This window comes from Aythya marila (genome assembly GCF_965140915.1).
Source record: "Aythya marila genome assembly, chromosome: 9".
Taxonomy (NCBI): domain Eukaryota; kingdom Metazoa; phylum Chordata; class Aves; order Anseriformes; family Anatidae; genus Aythya; species Aythya marila.
The window spans coordinates 21,171,937-21,194,127 of record NC_139050.1 but is presented as its reverse complement, the minus strand read 5'-3'; the positions used below and the strand labels follow the sequence as shown (position 1 = coordinate 21,194,127).

Below are 22,191 nucleotides of genomic sequence, written 5' to 3'. Positions count from 1 at the left end.
ATCATTTGGGAGCAATCAAGTCAGAGAAGGTCACATTCACAGACCATGGACACAGCAGCAAGGTTTCCTGCTTTGAAAACAACCACCCTGCCTTTGATTCAGCATTTTTTACAGGAACTCAGAGATCTCCCCTTTTGTTTCACTGGTCTCTGTTACTTGAAAACTCAAATTGGAAGCGTTGCACATCTGGAAAAAACAAGTCAGACATATTTCCACTTTATTTGTTCTTCAGTTTGGTAGCACATTTGAACCACACTTTCTACTTAGATCTTACAAGATCTTTCCCCTGTAATAGGAAAGAAGCAAAAACAAAAAACAAAACCAAAAAAGTCACACTTAAGTTACTAAATGCATTCACATCACATATGTTGTACTTTGTATTCCTGAACATCATAAATAAGAGAACATTAAACCAGCTTCTTTAAAAAACAAACAAACATTATTACAGGTCATAGCAGCTTAAAAGGCTTAAATCAGGTTAATCTACTTCTAATAGTTTTATTTGAAAAAGTTTCTCAAAATTTATTAAGAGATTAAAAACTGATGCACCTAATCAAAAAATAGAGGCCCAAATAGTACAAAACAATGCTTTAAAGATAAATAATTTCTTTTTAGTTTGCAGGACTTAAAATCCACAATGACCTTTCTGCTTTGGCTTGGATGCAATTTTGCAATTACTTAGATGAAGGTCAGGAAATTCTAGTTGCTAATGATTTTTATGAAATATCTTTAATTTGGTTTGGGTTTTCAGAAATGCTCAACTCCCATTCTTTAAGATGTTCTAACCTAGACAGACAAAAACTCCACTTATTTCTGTCAGTATCAGCCAAAACTACTGGGGAACTGCTAATATATTTCCAGTGAAATAGGATTCAGATGAGTATAGCTTCTGTTATGCAGGCTTTTTATTTGAAGCTTGCATTTGAATGCTTTGATATCCTTGCAATGGACAGTTAGTTGAAGTGTAATTGTTGGAAGGGGAGGGAAAACAACACAAAATAGCTGTCTGCTTAAAGTAGTTAGCCACACTCATTTAATGAAGAAGGAAGTAGACCAATTTATTGAGCATCTTCTTTTAGAAGACCAACTTTTCACTCTACGTAGGTGAAGTATTGTTAGGAGTATTTCTGAATCTGATCCTAGAACGTGTAAGGTGCTCTGAACTGCTTTCATAAATAACTAAGGAATGAAGGTGCTACATACACCCAAGCAAATACTTTTCAGATGAAGAGTATTTAAAACAAAAACGAATAAAGCTTTTGTAACGTGCATTAATCTTAATCTCTTCCTTGCAGGCACCAGATCTCTGTAAGGCCTGCTGGCCCTGCTGAGCTGAGCCAGTGCTCTGTTGGGGTGAGCTTGCAGCAGTTCCAGCTGGAAGCAGAGCTGAACTTCTAGCTCCAGGAACAGCGACTGCCTGCACAGCAGAACAAGTAAAGTAAGAGGAAAGATGAGACTGTGACTAATGCTTACTTCAAGGTTTACACTTAATTTTAATTGAGTATCTTGTGTGGCTTTACACCAAAAGGTCTTTTTATAACTGTAACTCAGACCTCTTTTTGTATGTAATGGGAAATGCCACATATCTTTGCAGCTATTTTGTAGTTAACCATACATCTGCATGATAAAGTAATCATGGTATTTTGATGGAACTAATTAATACTGTGACATCTCATCCAAGTTGTGCTGCCATCTTGGATGTCACATCAAGCTGGTGATAACTTAGTGAATACATTCAATCCAGTTATATACTTACTACCACTTCTTGTGCCAAGACTTTAATGTGCTTCAGTGCATGAAGGAATTACACAACCAACTCCAGGAATATATATTCCAGCTCTCCGTTTCATTTCAGCGAAAAAACGGTAGTGATTATATTATAGCTTCATAGCAGATATTTATAAATTAGCTATAAACAAATGCTGACCTAAAGCACTGCAGACAGCTCTTAGGTAACTTAGTTATTACAGAACTGATAGGAATAGTAACCATTTTTTTCCCAGTACCCCAACGACTACCTTTTAATGACTGCAGGCTGAAATAAAATTATACCTCTTCTGACATAGCCTTATTGTAAGGGGGAAAGTCAGGAATAAGCCTATTGTTACAACTCAGTGTAAAAGATTTATTTTGACTCAGTCATGGTCCAAAGCCAAGTAATTGGAGCTGTTTGCATACAGTGGATTGGATACAAGTACAGGCCCCTTTTCAAGATCGGTGATTTGTCTTTTTGAATAGACACAATTTCAGTTGATATCTGTTGTAGGTGTAAATTGTATCTACTGGACTTGTGTTTATGGGGGAGGGAAGAAGAGGTTTAAATCTGTAAGAAACTTTAAATTTTTCTGCAGCGTTAATTGTATATATTGGCCAAAGTTTATCCTGATTTGGATTGACACTTGGCTGCTCTAATTCCACCAAGTCTTTGTAACAATCTAAACGGAAAAAGAATCTGGGCCACTGATGAAAAAGCTTTGGCTTGTGACCTCCATGTGAACCCATGCTCAGAAATTAATTTTGGCCTGCGTGACTGAGTCTACATTGAGGTCTTGTCTCATTAATACATACAGCCATAATAACAAGCTGGTGTTTTTAGGAAGCAATGATTTAGCAAAGCCATTCTCTTTTTTAATTTATATATCTGTGAAAGTGAGCTATTCTGTATATATCTTAAATTACAGAATGTAGCCTGATTTATATTTTAAATGAACTTATCAGAAATAATCTCATGAAATTGTCATGATTTCCTGCAGCTGAGAACCCTTACCTTACTGTACTTTCACAAAAGCCAGGAGATAAATCTGTCTCCTTCATAAGGGGACAGAGCCTAGCAGCACCACCAGCCACGGGGTAGACTGCTTTGAGCCAGCTGTTAAAGACTGATGGAAAGTCAGAAGCCAAGGGATCTGTTCAGTGCACACCAGTCAGTAACATATCCATGTTCTTCACTAACATCTGTGAATTCAGTTTCACAATTCCTTTGTGAGGTAGGAAACGACTACTCCCTGTCTTTGGCTACTCCCTGTCTTGCAGAAAGAAGAAAGTGAGGCACAAGGAGATTAAGCTGATCTCCTTAGGTCCTATAGGAAGTCTGCAGCAAAGCTGACGATGAATTTAATCCCCTGGTTTAGTCACGGGACAGCCGCCCTCTCTTTGCCTAGAAAGGCTGGGCGTGACATTTTGGTGCAGCCTCCACCTCTGCAATCAGAAAACATCCTGGAAAGAAAGCACACTTACACTGGTGCAAGTGCTTTCACTTCACTGTCTTGTCTCTCTGAATTTTAAAGAGCGGCTCAAACTGTACAGATGTGCTGCACAATAGCTAGATCACGTTACCTGGCATTTTAGGTGCAGTCTACAAGACAAACAAGCTATAGCAGCAAAGCTCCAATGTAAATCTCCAGTATAGACTAGATCCCGCTTCTATTTGTCCAATTCCCTCCTTCAAGGAAGGATGAAATACAATGAATGTCATAAGCACAAAAGAAAGTCAATGAACAAAAACTTCTACTATTAATTACAAACTTTAGTGCAAACCACACAGCAGATTATTTTTAGTATGCTCAGTATTTTCTGTAAGGAGGTTATAAACTGAGGTTTTAAATGCTGACAGTCATACTCTTTAGCCATGTAGTCATCTTTCAAGCTCCCATAATGAACCCAGATTCTGCAGGTACGCATTTTATCCTCCATATTTCTATGAATGCTATGATTTTTTTTTTTTGAAAATGTTTTGCTCTGTGCATTTATAAATAACTAGAAGACCATAAAGACCAAATTCCAAAGCTGAGTTACGTTAGACAAGTCTCTTAGCCAAGCATCATCTTAACTACTATTTTTTTTTTTTTAAATTTCAGAGCCTTTTGTCTGTTTGCCTAGAAGCTGTTCTGCTGTCAAAGGTGAGAGTGCTCACACTTTCTTTCCCACCAGCAAGCGCTCAACACTGTTGAACATTACTTCTCCCTTTTATATATTCAAACATAGATGTAAGCACTCGGCTTTATCTGGCATCATTTTACAGTCGTGGCCCTTGTGCCTAATTAAGGTTCAAAGCTTGAAAGTTTCAGCCAGTTAAGAATGCAACATGAATGCTGATCTCCTTTCTCAATGATTGTTTACATTAGGCAAGTTATCTGAAAAGAAAAAAACTCCTGAAATCTGAAGAAATATTTCACAAAATACTCTGCTGGGCAAGGTCAATTGAGCTAGTAAATGCTACAGCTAGTCTGCAGCCCCCCCACAGATGCAGCTGAATGGATGAAGTCAGGATTTGGAAAAGTGCACTTTTTCATTCTTTGATCTTTTACAAGAACCGACACCAGAGTTGAGCACCCTGTATCTTCTAGAGACTCTCTCCTCAGAGGTTTTCATCCAGCCATTTTATGTAGCTGTTCCTAGTCTGAATTCCCGCAGAGAAATCAGTAGGCCAGATCGTGAATATCATACAGCCATGAAAGCAGTCATCGAAGTGATCGAGTGTGACTTCCACGCCAGCATTCTCTAACCGCTTGGCATACATCACCCCATCATCTCTCAGGACGTCGTTCTCACAAGTCAGGATGTAAGTCTTTGGCTGCAGCTGCAAAGTTTCATTTTCTGCAAGCAGCGGGACTGCTCGCACATCAAGGAGCGCTGGTATCTCCTGGATTATTTCAGCCATGCCTGTGGGTTGTACTACAGGCTTGTAGTTCTTTTTGAATGACGAAGGCAGGAGAGATGTCCAGTTTAGACGTCCTCTGTAAGAGAGTGCTTGACCGACATCAAGAGCAGTGTGGTTGTTAATCAGCAGTGAGTGAGCCAAGTCGTGATTACCATTGAAGTAGTCTATCCAATAGTTGATCATGACGTAACGGGGAAGAACAGGCATATTCATGTTCTGCTGATATGAAGGGGTATTGAAGTCAAATGCCTGAAGGACTGGATAAATTAAGGCCTGCAGTTTTGGTCTGATGGTCAAATGCTCATCTTTGCTAAGCTGCAGGAAGAACATAGAATAAAATAAAGATTACAAAGAAAATAAGCATTACAATATCAACCCTGAACTTCACTCAAACTTGTAGGCCAAATTCTGTTCTTATGCAATGCCTCTGGCGAAGAATGTTCCTCTTTTGTCTGAAATACAGTCTTACCATTTTATTTTGTTTTAATGATGGTCATTCAGGACAGTTTTAGTACCAACAAAAAATCAGTAGCAGGCATTTACGGAAGTGTATAAGGAAAGTGTAGAATGGTATTCTCTAACACACCATTTGAACTATTTGCAGATGAAGGACTTCTTGAGTCAATGTAGCTATCCAAGGTTTTATAGCTTTTCGTGTATTTCTCTTCCACAATTGTAGCTTTTTATTTGAGCTTTTGCAAACTGTTAGCATCCAGTCCTCTCTAGCACAGGCTCACTATTTGCAGAAACACCTTTGTGGTGGACTTGAACCAAACATCTGCATTTGGTTTGAGCCTACAAAGTTGGCATTTGGTACCCTCTGATTCTTTTAGTGAAAGAATCAGTAAACACTTGTTTTGCTTCACCTTCTACTCAAGATACAAAGATCCATATATCTCATCTTGTCTGTCTCTTTCAGGCTGAAGAATCTTAGTGCATTTGACCTCTCCCTGAAACAGTCCTACATCATTGATTTAACTGTGCATCATGAAAATGAGTTATGAATGCTGTTTCCAAAACATGGCTCTATCATGTTTATCAGTCCTCAAGATGAAGACTTTTAGTGTTAATTGTGCCTTATTAATTTTCCCCCTAATTCAATATCGCAAGGTTGTCATGATAATTAGTTGCCTTGGCAGGGTATGTCCTTTATCATCACCAATGGTTATTGGCAATATAAAAAAGCTAATAATAATATTTCACTCAACCATGAATAATACTATTACTTGCCCCAGGCTGCCTTTAAAATCTTTAGTAGATTAAATTCAGATTATGTTTAAACTGGAGATACACAAAAGAAATTTCCTTAATTGTCTTCCTGGAGCATTTCACAATTTAAAGAAGAGTTAAGCTTCACGTATTATATTTTTTGTCCTTCATTAGTATTTGAAGGAAAGAACAATCTATTTTCTACGACAAGCATCTGAAAATAAGAAGCTAAATTGATAAATTATGCATGTAGCTAGTTACCTACATAGGTAAATAAAGAATTCCTCAGCAAAATAGTTTTAAGAAAATCATTTAGATAGTTGCTCTTAAACTTAGTCCCATAACAACTTATAAGTTCAGTAAGACATTGCAAGCTACGTGCAATATGCAATCGACTCATTTTTCTTCTGTAGTGTGACAAGATGCTTTCTTTCAATAGAGAGCTACTGCTCTGTCTCTAACACTGGCACATCATCTCATGATGATGCAGCATAAAGAACCTGTCAACCTGTATGCACCACTGAATTAGGGATTATTATATCATAAAACATAGCAGACACTGGATGTTACCTGCTGACACACAGCAGCAGCCAAATTTCCTCCTGCACTATCACCAGAAATTGCGATTCGATTTGGGTCAACTGAATACTCAGCTAAGACATCAGGCTGCAAAAAATGCTTTGTAGCACGAAGAGCATCATGGAATTGCTCAGGGAAGCACACCTCTGGTACCAGCCTGTATCTACAAAAGAAGAAAAGAGGTAAGAGACAATTATTACCGTTAATGTACTTCTCTCTCATGATTAATAGATGCTATCTGAATGGCAAATAATTATTTCATTAAGATAAATACGATGTGAAAAAATGAGGTGTGTAGTACTTAATCTTTTAATTAACGCTCTAATTCTGAAAGATTTACAAGAACCTATTAGATATGAATAACACCAAGATGCTATAATATCATGCAGCACTTTCTTGGGATTTGCCAACAGAGCATTTCATCACATTATAAAAATGAATGAATATTAGAACAACCCTCGGCGAGGGAGTCATTACTGTTGGCCTGTTTTTGATCGCAGCTCCCCACCTTAACTGCTATGACAGAATAAGTCACACACGCCCAACACATACGCCCAGCTGAGACAAGCATCTCAGCAGTTCTGTTTGCTGGGAGGAGAGGATGAACATTGCTGTACCTCTTAGCTCTGTACCAGGAAGTGAACAATAGCCAGGAAGTGAAGTAACACCAATTTGTGGTAATGTAACAGGTTGAATAATTCATCTCCTTTATCAAGGAGAGAAGCAGGAATGTATACATTTCACAGACTGGAGCACACACAGATAAAACAGTCTGCCTACAAACAGACAGCAGCTGAATTCTATTTACTACATTTTCTCAGTTTCTAAATAACAGTGCAGGAGAAGTCAGTTCATAATTTACTCAATCATTTGTAAGGAAAGAGTTGTTACCAGGCCTCATGGTGCAAAGAACATTTTTCCACTTGTAGCTTTTTGTATTCTTAACAGATTTCACATGTTCTTATTGATCAATAATATTTTGAAAGAATGTTTTTATTGTCAGCTTGACAAGCCTAAGTCTTTACATAGGTGTCTTAGCCGAAAGTGAAGAAAAAGGCTTGAGAACATCAAAAGCATTTTATTTTGCCTTAACTTCTGCCAAACAAAATCCTGTTTTCTGGTTCAAAACATTTTCTTTGGAATCTAAGCTAAAAAAAAATCTACATGTAAAATAAATTTTAAGCTTAATTTACATGAGTTGTTTCCAACTTCAGATCTGTCCTGCTTTCAGAAAGCAATCTATATATTGCATCAACTACAAAGGAATATGAGAAAGGCCTTTGGGAACGCCTTCCAGAACTGAGTAACATTGTGTATAGATCATGAAAGTGAGACGTGCAACTAAACCAATGAAAAAAATCAAATTAGACTTCACTAATTGAGGATAAATGCCTTGATTGAAAGATATAATGGCTAAAGAGAAGAGACAAACAATAACTGAGAAACAACCACCAGAAAAGGAGTATCAAAAAACTTTTCCATACCGTAATTATTTGTACGCTTTTTTTTTTATAAAAACAGTTTTTCTACTAATAAACAAAGTGAAAAGCAACCCCTCAACGTACACTAGAATGAACATTGAATCAGTAGCACCAACTCCATATAATTAAATAGTAATTAGATCACAGAGCTTGGTACGTAATCAACTGCAAGTCAGAAACTTGAGTAGTTAAATTAAGTGATTGGTTTTGCAAAAGAAAATATTGAAATTGACAATAAGGATGGGCAGAGTACCAATCAAGTTGGAGTCATCTAGGTAATGTAGTTAGCTAGTTGAGAGGTTTGTTTACCTTGGAATTGTTCAGCTAGTAAAAAAAAAAAAAAGGCAACCCTGCTTCTCTGCTGTCTAGCACCCTGGCAGTCTTCTGCTCTTGAGTGGAGTACGGTGCTTACATGAGAACAGTGGGCAATTGAGGGAACAGCAGGAACTGCCAGACTTCTCTGTGTATTTTGGTTAATGAGCAGTGGTAAATGATTTGCTAATTTTTATGTTGCAGACCCTTGCTCAGTGGGACTTAGAAAATGTGTTTTATAGATTGACTTGGTGTTTTTGTTTTTAATATATTATATGCTTTCCATTAAGGATGGAATAATTCACTTTAGTTCTGTGTAGGGTCAGGGAGATGCGGTTCAACCTTCCTTCAGGTATATAACACGCGTAAACTGCTTGTCAAAAAAACTGAATTATAATGCAAGTCATTTGAGTGATCTCAGGTTTTAGATGCACTCCTTACATACAGATATATTTGCAAAATACACTAAAACTTGCACTTTAGTTTCTGTCCAACTGATTAAGATGCTAGTCTTTTCCCACATTTCTGCCTTCTGAAATGGCTTCTAAAATAATCAGAAATTCAAATGAACTTTTGATGCCATTCTAATTTGTTGTCATTCTAAAAGTATAAAAATATCAGCATGGTAAAGAGAATTATTGTCCAAGTTAAAGCCTTATACAGAAGTCAGTAAGAAGGGAAAAGGGCAAAGCTAGAAGAACTACATTACGTATTTCTACAAACTTTGAAGTTATTTGATCTATTTTAGATTACTCACTCAACAGAAACAACCACAGCATTGAGAGATTCAGCCATGATTCTGCAGAGGTTGTTATAGAGGCTTGTTCCTGGAATGAAAGGACAGCATTAGGGACATGAAAGTCCATTTATGGCAGTACTTCCCAAAGCCATACGTAAATCTTCCCAGAAAATAAAGATATCATGCAAATAGAAGCAAAGTAAATAAGATCAGCTTGCAACAGATGAAGTTCCAAATGCACATTCTAGCAGAAGGAACATAATTCACTCTTCGAAAAGATCTGCAGCCTAATGCTTTCTTTCTCATCTGTTTCTTGGTGACTTGGAGCACGTCATTTCATCCACCTATCAAAATTCTCACAACTGGGCAAAATTCAAGGTACCCGTGGCTTGCAGGCATTAGCATCCAGAAACAGTTATTACTGTATGAGTCACTGCTTTTTCTTCATGTTATTATACCATCTATTGCTTTGATTCAAATGAGCTGCCCTATTAATGTCAATGAACTACTCATTTAAGGGAGGATTAATCACAGCTATCCTATTTATCAGTGGACTGATTTTCTTTAATTTTATTCCTTTCCAATTATGCAGTTGTTGATTCCTGGTACTATAAAATATACTAGGACACTAAGTGTTTTCTAAAGTACCCGGTCTTAGAATTTAGTATTTGGCTGTGACATTTGTGCCATTAACTTCGGCAACCTGGACTTAAGGATAGCATCTGACATGCCTGAGTTACAGTCATCCAAACAAAGCACAGTAATTTAATACAAACTTTTGACACAATAAATCTTATGCAAACTGTTACTGCACAAATGATGTAGACAGGACTAATAAACATCCCTTAGGTAGGCCTAAGAAAACCCATCTCAAAGCCGTTTCCTCTGTAAGAAGAGGAGCAAAATGTTTAGATGCTACAGGACAAAGAGACTAGGATTTCCAAAGGCATGTGAAAACCAGACTTTAAAATGTATTTATGACTCTAAATCTCACATAAGTCGTGGTCTAAGTGACTTGCATATATAGTCCAAATGCACTTGGTGCAATCTTTGCAGCGTGCATTCCCAGGTATGTGCTGTCAGGAGCCATTAGCAATGGTCTTGCACACAATTTTGTTCAACCCACTCTGTGTAATTTGTTTTGTATACTACAAAATTTATTGTCTCGTGATGTAACAAAATTAACCTTTTGGTCCTTTGACAACCCATATCCAGATAAAATATATACTTTTGCAGCGTGTCAATAGTGTGTATATATAAATATATTTAAATTCTCCCTCCCTTACATCTGATCTACCAGAGACAGTTAATATCTGAGTTAAGTCTTTGCAAAACTGTCATCCCTGGCAGGAAAAAACAGCTTTTGGTTATTCCTTCTGGGAGGAAACCAGAGGAAAATCCCATTCAGTTACTAGCAGACACATACTTGCACTTGCCAAGGCCCAGCCTCCCCCGTGGATGTAAACAACACTGCGCTTGAGCGTTTCATCTGGTTTTCCAGGAGGTTCAAACACTCTGACTTCCACACCGTCGAAAACAGCATCCGTTATGTTAATGTGCTCAGAAGAGACAGACTTCAGCTTGTCGAACGTACAAATCAAATAGTTCAGAACTATCAGGTGATGGCTGAGTCTGAAATAGTGAATCAGGTGACACTAGAAAAAAAAAAAACAAAGGAGATTTCTGTTACTTCAGAGCATATCACATTACGATACACTGATGTTTAATGCAACTGTCTTCAAAAGGCAGCTCCTCCATAAAAAATTATATAGGTTCTTAGAATATTCATCAGAAAATGAATGATTATCAAAGACCCATAATGCTTTTAAAGCTGTATTAAAACAAAACCCTGTCCCTAACAGATTCTCTGTTGTCATAATAAATCAAACCAGGAACACTACGCAGATCAAGACCAGTGTGAACGAGAACTAAGATCCTTGCCTTTGAAAGACACCCCCAAAAGAGACAAACCCGACCAGCAGATTCCACTGTTGGAGTTGTGAAGCTCCTCAGACCAGTGCCAGCAGAGGGCAATACCACACAGTCAATGTTTTTGTGGTAGTAAGGCACAAAATAAAGTATTTCTCTTGTTCCACTGCAAGACTTTCCATTTCCAAATAAAGAAAGTTTCCAAATTAAGAAAGCTCTCAGTGATTGCAAAGGCATCTGAAAACACAAATGATCTCATACAAATACAGTGCTTATTTACTGGCTTGTCCTGTATTTGCCTGATGAATCGGAAAGCATCTGAAATATCCAAGACGCATGGCTGGTTTGTGATTTCTTCCTTGGAAACTAACGTGTTACTTCTCTTGTGTGGGTATGTAAAACACTAGGTAGGGAATGATTTCATCTTTCTGTTTGCTTTTGATAGAAGGACAGATTTTCTCTTTTGGCTATCCAGGATTTCATTTATTTTATTTTATTTTATTTTAAATGAAAACCAACTTTGCCCTTAGTAAACCTGCTTCTCTCAGCAAACAGTACTGGGACCTAAGGCACTCCAGCCTAAATGCCTACAACTTGCTCCCCATGTATGACTTGTGCATCATTGCTGTATGTATTTGTTCCCATCCCCTAGGTGGTGCAAGAGGGGCAGCAAAGGGCGAGCCAAAGGACTGTTGGGACTCTGATGCAGAGACTGGCCCCTAAAAATAGTAAGTAGCAGGGGTCTTTCCCCTTTTGCAGTTATTCTTTACCCTACAGAGGAAGAACAGAAATTGGATAATCAGCTAAGCCTCTGTGTCAAGGCAATGGAATTGGGAAGTACAATGGATGCATATACCTGATGTACACCTGTGGGACCACAGCTGTAAGGAAAACAGTCAGCTGTGACCTTTTATGTACAGATAACAGATGCTTAAAAAAAGAGTGTATTGTTAGGAGTCAAGAGACTTGTTTACACAGAGCCATTTTACTATTAATTCTGCTAGTATCACCAGCACAGTGCAAAGCTGCTGGTATGAATTACAGAAGTCCAACACCAAGGAGAGATCAGTTACACAGGTACCAGCCTAACCACGTCCACATTGCAGAGAACGGGTAGTTCCTTTAGCTTAGCCTGTACAAAAACCAAGTGGAAGCCAAGTTAGGTTCCTTGTGACAGACGTGATATTGCAAGTAAGAGTTTTACAGTCTCTTCCTGGCTTATATGATGCATTTACAAGGAGAGACATTTCATTTTCCTGCTTTTTCATCACTGTACTTCTGGACTACCATTTTCCACAGTCACTTTCAGTGCTAAGTCTCTTCTCAAGGAGAAGGGACAGCTAATGGAGGCACACCACCGCCAGTAACACATCCTCCAGAGGAAAAACAAATTTTGAAGCACTCCCTATCAACTGAGAGGCTTCCTGCCTTCAGCAGTGTCCATGCCAGAGAGGATCTGTTCCCTTAGGTCTACAGTCCCTGTTCTTATGTTTTCAATCTGCAATAGTTAGTTTCAATGTAAAAAAAAAAAATAAAAAAAATAAATCTAGCTTTCATCTGGGTCAGAAAGACCCTGCATAACCCCACTTCAACTGCAGATTTCTGTGGAAAGAGACAGACTTTGAAATTTTTCCCCAAAGACTCTATGACTGCCAAGTACAACGCACTGGTATGTGAGTGGGGAGAGGAATCCACTTCCAAAACAAGAATTTAAAGAAATGGCTCTCTTCCTGCTTAGTTTGCGGTAAGGTTACCCTGCTGAGATCGTTTGGTGAGACTCCAAATTTTGAAATGTTAGCTGCTTTATGGATGGATCATCGTTTCTTCCAACAGCAAGGTTTTTCTCTGGGAAAACAAACAAACAACAAAGTGGGCAGAAACACCGAATTCATGAGACTGTCTCTATCTTTGAGTTTCTGATTATGCTTTTCTCCCACTGTTATTTAAAAAAATCCCCACAGGAAAACATCATTCAGGCTTGACTGGTGAAGAGTAATGCACCTATTAATAATTTGACGTGCAACGTATTGAACTGCCACTGCTTTACCCAACAGATCTGATCCTCTGTGCACCCCGTAGAGCTTCCCAGGGAAGATAACCACTGGGAAACAGAAACAGTGCCAGGCAAAACAGCACATCTGTAGATTTTTCTGACTGTGCTGCAACAAGCATCCCATTTTAGTTTTCTCCTACTTGAGTTCTTGTTCTTTGTAGACAAGATTACCACGTGTTCCCTGGGATCGGAAGTGTTTTATTTCCACGGCTAGTCACTGCTGTTTACTGACAAGCGTTTTGCCCTGGTTTTTAAGCTGCAGAGCACCGTGGCCCTCTGCAGGTTTATCAGATGCTTTTTTTCCTACAATAGAACACTCTTTCCGAGAACCAAAAAAAACAAAGTCTGGAAGAGATACCTCATCCACCAGGGCACAAAAGGAACAGCACTAATTTATTTTTTTTTTGTTGACACGGGCAGGTTTTTTTTGCCAAGCACTTATCAGGCAGATTCTTTGGAAGTATATCTAATCAGTCATTTGGTTGTTATTTACAACACATCAGGACTGTACATGTACTTTTTGCTGGCAGAGAGCTAGTCTTATCCAAAGGTCCTACAAACAAAGCTCTTATTTTTTATATATATATATATATATATATATATATATATATTTAAAATATATGTATGCATTTTTAAACAAATCTCATCACTCTGCAACAGAGCCACTGGCAACAGAGGATGTATTTGGTGGTTGGCAAAGTTTCACCCAGGACTGTGTTGCCACCTGAAGGGCAGAGCTGCCTGTCCTGTTGCCTGTGCTTCCCTGGCACCTTTCTGTGTTGGCACTAACAAATGTGAAGCCTTGGAGTATCAGTTTGCAGTGCCAGCTGACTACAAAACCAGCAAAAACAAACAGCAAACCTCAGCCAGGTCATTGTCACCTTACTGATAATCCAAGGAAGGAAAGAGGGAACGGGGGAAAAGGACACTCACCCTTTTGGCAGCAGCCCACAGGTGGATTAGCTTAAATCAGTTATAAAGAAATGCATTCAGTCACCTCATGTAAACAACAACTGGTTTGATGTTTGTTAGTGTTCGTGACTTTACCACCTCTCTCGTGACAGAATGCAGGACTCTTGCAGGTTATCAAATCTAGCACTTGAACGTAGGGAATTACACGTATGCAGTCAAGTGCATACAGAAGAGAGAAGAGGAACAGTGATTTCTCTGGTAAAAAGGGAAAACAGACAGTGCTGTAATAAGAGACAATGAAAAGGAAGAGAAAGAAGAGGAAACTACACAGTTAAGGGACGACAGAAAAGAGGAGTTCCGTGGCAGCCACAGGCATGTGGCTTTGACCCAAACTAAACAATGTCCCAACTCTTCCCATATCATGACCACGTCTTCAGGCATCAGCCTGAATAAACACCTCAGGTATCAGGGAGATGTGGCCTGAGAACTTCATGGGACTGACAGGTGGGGTGACACACACCCAGTGAGCTTGGTTGCTATGAACAGCACAGAGCTGCGTGGGCAGGAGGACCCTGGGAGAGGACGAGCAAGGCAAATGAGATTTTGCAGCTACTCGAGCCAATTCAGCAAGTAACTACGATGGGCAGATCGCAGCATGCCTACTGGCAGCCTATTGCCCAGTTCTCATTGCAGGGTTTCATTTTGGGGTTGTTGCCTCTCTGATCCACGGCTGCTTTGGTAGTGGTGCGATTTATACTCACGCTGTGATGATCCCAACTCTCCAACAAATCGGGCAAAGCAGCCTCTACAGCCACAGCCTGCTCTTTCAGCAGGATGTCCCCATAGCCAGGGTTGAGGTAGGGACAACCCACAGATGCCCTAAAGACTAAGCTGTTTAAGATTAACACCTTCCTCTGGGTAAATTCTTTGGCAAGGGTCCAGATGCTGAGAGGTTTAACTTGATGCTGGAAGAAACTGTCAAGAAGTGCAGAAGGGAGTTCGGGTTGTGATAAAAAGCAGGTGGAATGAACAAAGACCTGTTCTCGAGAGAGGCACCATTACCTCACCTTGCATCACCAATTGGTCCCTAAACTATTAGAATTCTTCTGTTGGTTCCTCACCTGGTAACTTCAGGAAGAATCCCCAAATGATCACTGCAATTGTGCTTACCCCTCCTTCCTTGTACTTTGTATTAGCTATGTAGTCTCTAGTACAAAAAATAACGTTTATTTGTGTTGCTAATTTCTATTGAACTCCAGTAGCACTCCGCACATTGGGGTCGTCTGTCCTCGTGACTCCATTAGCTGACGCTGTCCTAAAGACCACGCGAACCATCCAGCTTCGTGCATATCTGACCTTCAGTGCTGAAATTACTGCAACAGGCTGCATGCAGATGGCACACAAAGGCAGCATGCCACCGCAGCCAAGCTGCTTCCTTCACTGTCTCTGCAGCTGCTGAGAGGCCAGGAGCTACACAGACCTTCCTGGCCTCAGCTGCAGTCAGGAACTGGGAGTTGCTGTAGTTGTTTGTATTTTTACACACAACACTGCTGAGGACTACGCCAAATCTCACTCGTGACTCACCAAGTAATGATGCTGATGCTGGGCAACTGAGCTTTTTAAGACTTAGCTTCCTACCTTTAAAAGTTGTATCTGCTCCTGAACAACACTATCCTCAGTTCAGGCATCACTTGGCAAAGCACGCTGCTGTAACATTCGAGTCCAAAATGCCAACTACAATATCTGTAGATAGCAAAAGACTAGCAAAAACAAACAAACAAACAAACAAACAAACCAAAACCAGGCTTATTTCCCCATTTTACTGTGTGCAGAACATATTGTTCTGACTGCATTTTAGGCAGCTTATCCCATGTAAAGCTTTCAGGTGGCACTCTTATTTTCTTTTCTTTTGCAGAACCATTTCTTAGTGCAGGTGCATGACTACACAGTACAGAATGTGTACTATGCCACTGGAATTTTCAGCAACCTCAGATAAGGCACTCCATCTCCTCCCATCTCCCCTGAAGTAAGATCAGCGTGCTAGGCTGCTTTTGAAGTACGTTTTGAAACCTGCTTATGGAAACTGCCGTGTAAGCATGACATGTTTTTAGCCATGTGATAATACATAAACATTCTTGGAAGTGTTTTGCTCTGATCCAGGGCACTGAGTCAGTCCCAAGCCTGTAAAAAAAATTTATTTGCTGACTGGGACAAAACTCTACATAATGACTAGGTTTTGTGTTTAATATACTGAAAAGCAGTGCCAGCCTTAGTATGTTTTAGTGGCAGTGATTATTAAAGTGAGAAAACAAACACATTGTTATCCCTAACAAGAAGCTGTCGTGCTCAATTGTCAGAGTCAGCACAAATCTATTTCAGAATGAGGGAACAATTGTATTTGAAGCACGTGAAGTTTGCTTCATGCTCTTGGAAGAAAGGATTACAGTACACTGCAGAGATTATTTTAAAATAAAAGCCACTTAGTAATGTACTTCTGTCCGCTATCAAGCCTACAAAGGAAAGTAATAAATAGCAAGCTGAAAATACATTCTGAAGTAGGTGAAAGTTCAACAATCACATTTACAGCAATGTTAGAGCATTTGGTCTTGCAACCTCCGGTAGACAAAGAAAAGGGAAGCTCAGCTCTACAGCAGGACACGCTTTATTTTAGATACACACACTAAAGCTGTCTGACAGAGTAAGTACTCAGGCTTAACTTTTACAATCCTAGCCTCAGCTCACAGATCTCATTCTTAATGGCAGTCACTTATTCCTAACTTCGTGCCATCTCTCAGTGTTGGAAAGACTTCTAAGTGCTTAGAAAGCACCTTCTCCTTCTCTCTGGAAAGAAACACCCTAAGGCTTTATGCCTCTGTGCAAAATCCACTTGTTCCTCCTTGTGAACTCCACATGGCAGGGTCTGTTACTCGTTCAGTGATTTTTTCTTGCTACCTGAGCTCACCTTTCTAAGGCCGGAGATGTAAATGATTGTCTAAGAAGTTACTGCTTCCTCCTCCCAGAGGTGGGGACAGCCATGGACACCTCAGCACTGCCTGCCACCAGGCCCAGCTGGATTCTAGCAGCTCCCCTTGGGACGACAGCCTCTGGGATATCCCAGAGGGGATGCCATGCCCTCTAGCCACCAAGCTAGGGACGCCAGAATCCATCCCACTATGCCCCACATACCACAGACAAGCAGAACGTGTACATAAGCCAACAGCAACATACATATATATAGTCCGTCATATGATGTCCTAAAGATAGCTCTCCTTCAGCTAGAGGTTATGGACGTGGTTCAGGTGTTCCTGGCAGACACGTTACGACGTGCTCTGCGGGCAGCACGCTGTGGCCATCACTGCCCCTCTGGTTACGCCTTCAAAGAATCCCCTTGAGCTGCTGGTTTAATGGTTACGTTTTTTAGATACCAGCACAGAGCAAATGAAGGGCAAACCGCAGTTTTTAAACAGAAACCTTAGGCTGTTGCAGGACATGCCTATGTAGTTTCCATGGCACATGAGTATCATGTCTTAAAGGAAAAGTATACAAGCAAGAAGTTTTATTCTTTCACCCCAGAAGTATGCTTTGGTTCAGCGGTATGTTCTGACAGGAACACAGTGGCTCAGCTGAGAGGTCCATCGAGCCCTACCCGCCCGCAAAAGCAGCGACCAGAGAAGCTGTCCAGAGGGTGAGCACAAGTCTGGACACCGTCCTTTTGCTTCCGCAGTCACTGCATTAGGAACATGGGAGGCACATCCCCACCTTTCGGCATCTATTTATGGGCCCTCCACCCATGAATTCATTTAACGCCTTGCTGAAGCTGACGATACTCCCATCCACACAACGGAGAAGCTTTTGGACATTTTATGCACAACTTAAACTGCCGCTGGGGATAACAAAATTAAAATACTTTAGCACACGCAGCGCCTTACATCAGGCCTGACCGTGATCGACTCGCATCAGGACCACCCTAGCAGGGGGAATCAAGCTCAGGAAATTTAAGATTGCTGATCTGTGTCAGGTCAGCATGCAAACACTGCCAGGGAGCGAGGCAGCAACCACAAAATGCCCAAACTGTCAGGCATGTCCCTCAACATCTGCCGGGAACCCCCCACATCTTCTTTCCTTGACGCATTAGCTGAGCCATGGAGGTAAAACCCACTAATTCCTCGCTGCCCATGGGCTGGAAAACAGCCCCACGAGCCCCTCAGGAGCCCCCCAGCAGGCAGGGAGCCAGCCCGAGGGGCTCCCCCCACCACCACCAGCACCAGAGGGGCCATCCCCAGGGGCGGCCGCCTGCCCCCCGCCTCACCGTCTGCTGCACGGCTCGGAAGGTGGCGTCCAGCAGCATCAGCTTCCACGAGTCCGACACGGTGCCGGGCAGCGGCAGGTACACGTAGTAAGCGGACAGGGCGGCCAGAGCCGGCAGCAGCACCCACACGGCCCGCATGGCCGCGGAGCCCCCCCGCCGCTCCTCCTCCGTGCCTCAGCCCCGGCCCCGCTGCCTGCCGCCGGCCCTCGCTCCGCGCCCGCGCAGCCGCCGCCGCCCCGCCCGGGGCCCGCCCGCCGGGGGAGGCCGCTCCGAGCGGCTCCAGCGGCCCGGGGCCGCCCCCCTGGAGGTGTTGGTCTGAGGGGGGCCGCGCTGCCGGCACTTTGTTCCGTGTTGTGTTTGGGATTGGGATTTGGTTTCCCTAAGGAAGGTTTGGGTTAGCGCACAGCGCCGCTGGGATTTACCTCATGTTTGTGCCCAACGCGAGGGCGGTTTCTGGTTTGGGTTTTGTCACCCCCCCGTGAGCGCTTTCTCCTCAGATAAAACCCCTCTTTTTGCAACATTTAGGAAACAAATACCACAGAACCCGGTCCAGGCACAAATCAAATATGTTCCTCAATACCTCCTCACAGAGCCACCTCCAGTAAATTAAAATACTGATTTAAATAGCTAAAATCACACGCGTTATGGAGCTGATGAAAAGAATGAACATTAATTTTGACAGTAATTCTGCTGTTAAAATTAATTTGTAACGCTAAAAACCACATAGAAATTCAAATTCCTGGAAATTTAGAAATTTAGAGTGCTGGAAAGGACAAACTGCCTTTAAAATTTGGCATTTGGAGAGGTAATAAAAGGAAAATATGTTCCTAAGAAGTAAAATGCCAGCTTCTGAACCAGCTATCCTGGAACAAAAGTTGAACCTCCCAGATACTAAAGGCAGGAGAAGACAGTTTCTGGACTTTGTGAGGAAATAAGAGTCTCGAGCATCTTTAACCTTTTCCTTTAACAACAAATCGAGTTCCTATCATTTTCAGAGCCAGCTTTAAGCAGGCTGTGGATGTGAAAGGGCTGTTAGGAAAGCAAGCTTTGTCAACAAAGCAGCGTAAGGTGAGGTTCCTGAGGTCTCCAGCTGTGAGCTATTCTTGTCTGTATTATTTTGTGTTCATTTTTCCCTTTTATCTTGTGTCCTCCTCCCCTGCCTCCCTTGCCTTGCATACACCCATTCCCTTGCTTTCCAAAGCATCTGTCCCTAAACTCCACATCCAGGATCCTTGAGTGGAATAATTTGTACCTGTCTTTTTCAACAGATACCACTGTTCGCAAACCCTGTCCTAGTCCCACTCCTCTCACCTACTTATCTCTTAGAAAAAGAGATAAAAAGGGTGGCTGGATTTCTTTCTCTGGTTTCTCATGCTCCCACTGACCCCCACATGTCGGTTCACGGCTGAAGGAACAAATGCAGCCAATTCAATGTGAGTGATAAAGCATAGTTCAACTTTATTGTCCGGATAGCCCAACTTTTATAGTGAACTTAACAGGGGCGGACAGTGTTTCACACAAGATTATTGGTCAAAAGCACTCAGACAAACAACTACAAGAAAACAACCCCACCTGCAAGAAAACAACCCCCTTGTGATTAGCAGTCACATAGACTTGAAGCCAGCTGCTGGTAACAATATATTTCTGAATTCCTCAATTGGGCGATGTGGGAACACTGTCATGGGAACTTCTCATAGTTGCCGTGGTAGCTTGGTTTGCTCAGCTACAGCAAGCCATGGGATTTGCTGAGGCCTACTCCTGGTTGCTTAAAACAAGCTCAGATCGAACAACTGTTCCGCGGACTCATGTCCATGCCCTTTGTGCCAATTCCCAACACCCATATACATCTTGTGTGCAATCTCCCTCATGTCCCATGTTCTGAAAGCTACTGCTCTTGCTAAATGGAATAAAGCTCTCAAGGAATCCATTCCTTCCAGGAATTCATTGCAGTTGGTTGAAAAAACACTTTAGTTCTTTAAAAACAAAAACAACAAATTAGATAAAGTTAAACCCCAAAACAAATGCTTGCAACTTATCTATGGGACAGAGGCAGTAAACTATGTAAACTCACACCCCGAAGCCAAGAAACTTGGAGGCTGTTGCTACACATACAACTGGCAGAGACAACACAGGGCATCAACATTCCCTTCGGGCCTCTTGGGGTTACATCAGATTTTCCCGTGTAGCTTCACTGCTTTTTCTACATGGTATTAGATCCCACGATGATTATGTGATAGGACTCACTGAATGATTGAGTCTCCTGGAATTTTCTCCCTGTGGGTGTTACTTCAAGACGAAACTAACTATTTACTTAGTGTTATACTCAGGGTTATTGGTGCTTAGATAACTGGAAGAAACAGCAAGTTTCAACTGCATTCTACATTGTACGCAAAAAAAATAAAAGGTGTTTGTATTTCGGAGACTTTTATAAGAAAAACACTTCGATTTTTAAATGGGAGATATATAAAGAATAGTAACTATTTTCTGTCATCAGATCTGATCTAAATTTTGGTGAGAAAAAAAATGTTCTTTATAAAAGCAGTTAACAACTTTTCTTAAGTAATTGCTACCTAAAATTTGTCCATGTTCTCTCAGTCCCAGGAACAAGGAAGGATAGCTTAAGATGTTTAATCAGAATACCCCAGTTGCTATATGAGATTTTAATTCTAGTTTTATAAACCTATTCAAGAAAATGGGTCAGCCACTCTATGCATGGTATACCACTATTTATCTATGAATGTTTATACTTCGTTTTTATTGTATTTAAAAGTTTGACAAAGAAGTGACGCATCTACCACCCATTAATCCTAAACCCTGATAAATATGCTTTTTCTATGTTTGCAGGTACATTTTATATAGCTCCTTTGAGTTTCTAGAGGTCAAGTGGCAATGAATGTACAATCACCCACATATTCTCCAGAACCTTTACCACAGAAATGATGAGTCCACTACGGCAGAACTTGTTCCAAATCTACGGGAAACCCGGCCCATGGCTCAGGGAGTGTGGGAACCTGAAGACCGGGCTGAGAATTCCTTTGCGAGGATGCAACGAAAGAAGAGCATGGAAAAAAGCCGGTGAGGGTTATCCTGGAACTGTTGAATGGTGATGAGCTTTCAAGGTCACAGAAGGACCTCAGGTTAGGTTTTACTCTGTCTGTGTGTCACTGATGGCATTGCATAATATAAAGCGCAGTTACTGTATGACTAATACTTGGCTGACTGAGGTGTCAAAATTGAAACGACTGCCTTGACTTCCGGGCTGCTATTGATACCTTTTCCTTAAGAAAATAATCCTTATTTATGTGTATCTTTCTTCACACAAACAACACCTGCTACCGTCTTTATTTGCGTTTTCCTCTTCTACTTTCTTCCAAATCATAAAAAGTCGATAGACTCTTACTGACACTAACAGCTGCTGGATCACTCATGAAAATATTTGAACTAATAAAAATCTGTAATATAAAAAATTGAATAAGATCTAAGAACTCAATTTGGCATATAAGGATTTAGCATATAATAGGAAAACGTGCAAAATTAGTTTTTATATTTCTCATTCTTTTTACATTGAGTCTGAGGCACTGTTAACTCAGGTTTCGGAGATGCTGGGCACATACAAATGAATCCCTTTCCAGATCAGAAAGCTTTAGTAGGAGAGAAAAATAGAGAAAAAATGAGGGAAAAGCACTTGGTGTCATCGTTTTTGGCTGGTGCCACCGAGTCAGCTGGCTGGCTCTCCCCTCGGCTCTCATCCCCCTTATTTGCCAGAAATTGTTTATAACGAAACTCAGCAGCATGTTTGCACGCCGACACCCTCAGAAAGGCAGACGCGACTGAATTATTAACATTTTACTGATGGACAATTATTTATTAACAACATTTTAATGATGGACAGTTATTTATAACCCCTCCAAGGTCACTCAGAGGTGGCGAGGCGGGCAATGGGACAAGGCAGTGCAGGGAGAACGGCGGAGCGACGACAAACCCCACCCTGAGGCGCCTCCCGCCCTC

General features: G+C 41.1%; 1 protein-coding gene and 1 long non-coding RNA gene across 2 annotated transcripts; one reads left to right on the top strand and one right to left on the bottom strand.

Moving 5' to 3' along the window:
* Positions 1–200: 200 nt before the first annotated feature.
* On the bottom strand, positions 201–18,447 carry NCEH1 (neutral cholesterol ester hydrolase 1). The gene is made up of 5 exons (XM_082767659.1): positions 18,184–18,447; positions 10,407–10,635; positions 8,999–9,068; positions 6,440–6,611; positions 201–4,975 (listed from the first exon to the last, which is right to left on the bottom strand). Exons 1-5 carry the CDS (start codon positions 18,319–18,321, stop codon positions 4,358–4,360), a joined length of 1,227 nt encoding a protein of 408 aa, XP_082623785.1. The 5' UTR covers positions 18,322–18,447; the 3' UTR covers positions 201–4,357.
* On the top strand, positions 6,504–21,564 carry LOC309881547. The gene is made up of 3 exons (XR_014318149.1): positions 6,504–6,630; positions 11,562–11,637; positions 21,028–21,564. It is a non-coding gene; the product is annotated as an uncharacterized lncRNA (long non-coding RNA).
* Positions 21,565–22,191: the final 627 nt, after the last annotated feature.

Excerpts from the sequence above, each read along its gene's own strand:
- NCEH1 (XM_082767659.1), bottom strand. The coding sequence starts at position 18,321 with ATGCGGGCCGTGTGGGTGCTGCTGCCGGCTCTGGCCGCCCTGTCCGCT. Across the intron at positions 10,636-18,183 it reads TCCGAGCCGTGCAGCAGACG|TGTCACCTGATTCACTATTT; the intron begins GTGAGGCGGGGG and ends TTTTTTTTCTAG. Across the intron at positions 4,976-6,439 it reads CTGCTGCTGTGTGTCAGCAG|CTTAGCAAAGATGAGCATTT; the intron begins GTAACATCCAGT and ends TTCTTCCTGCAG.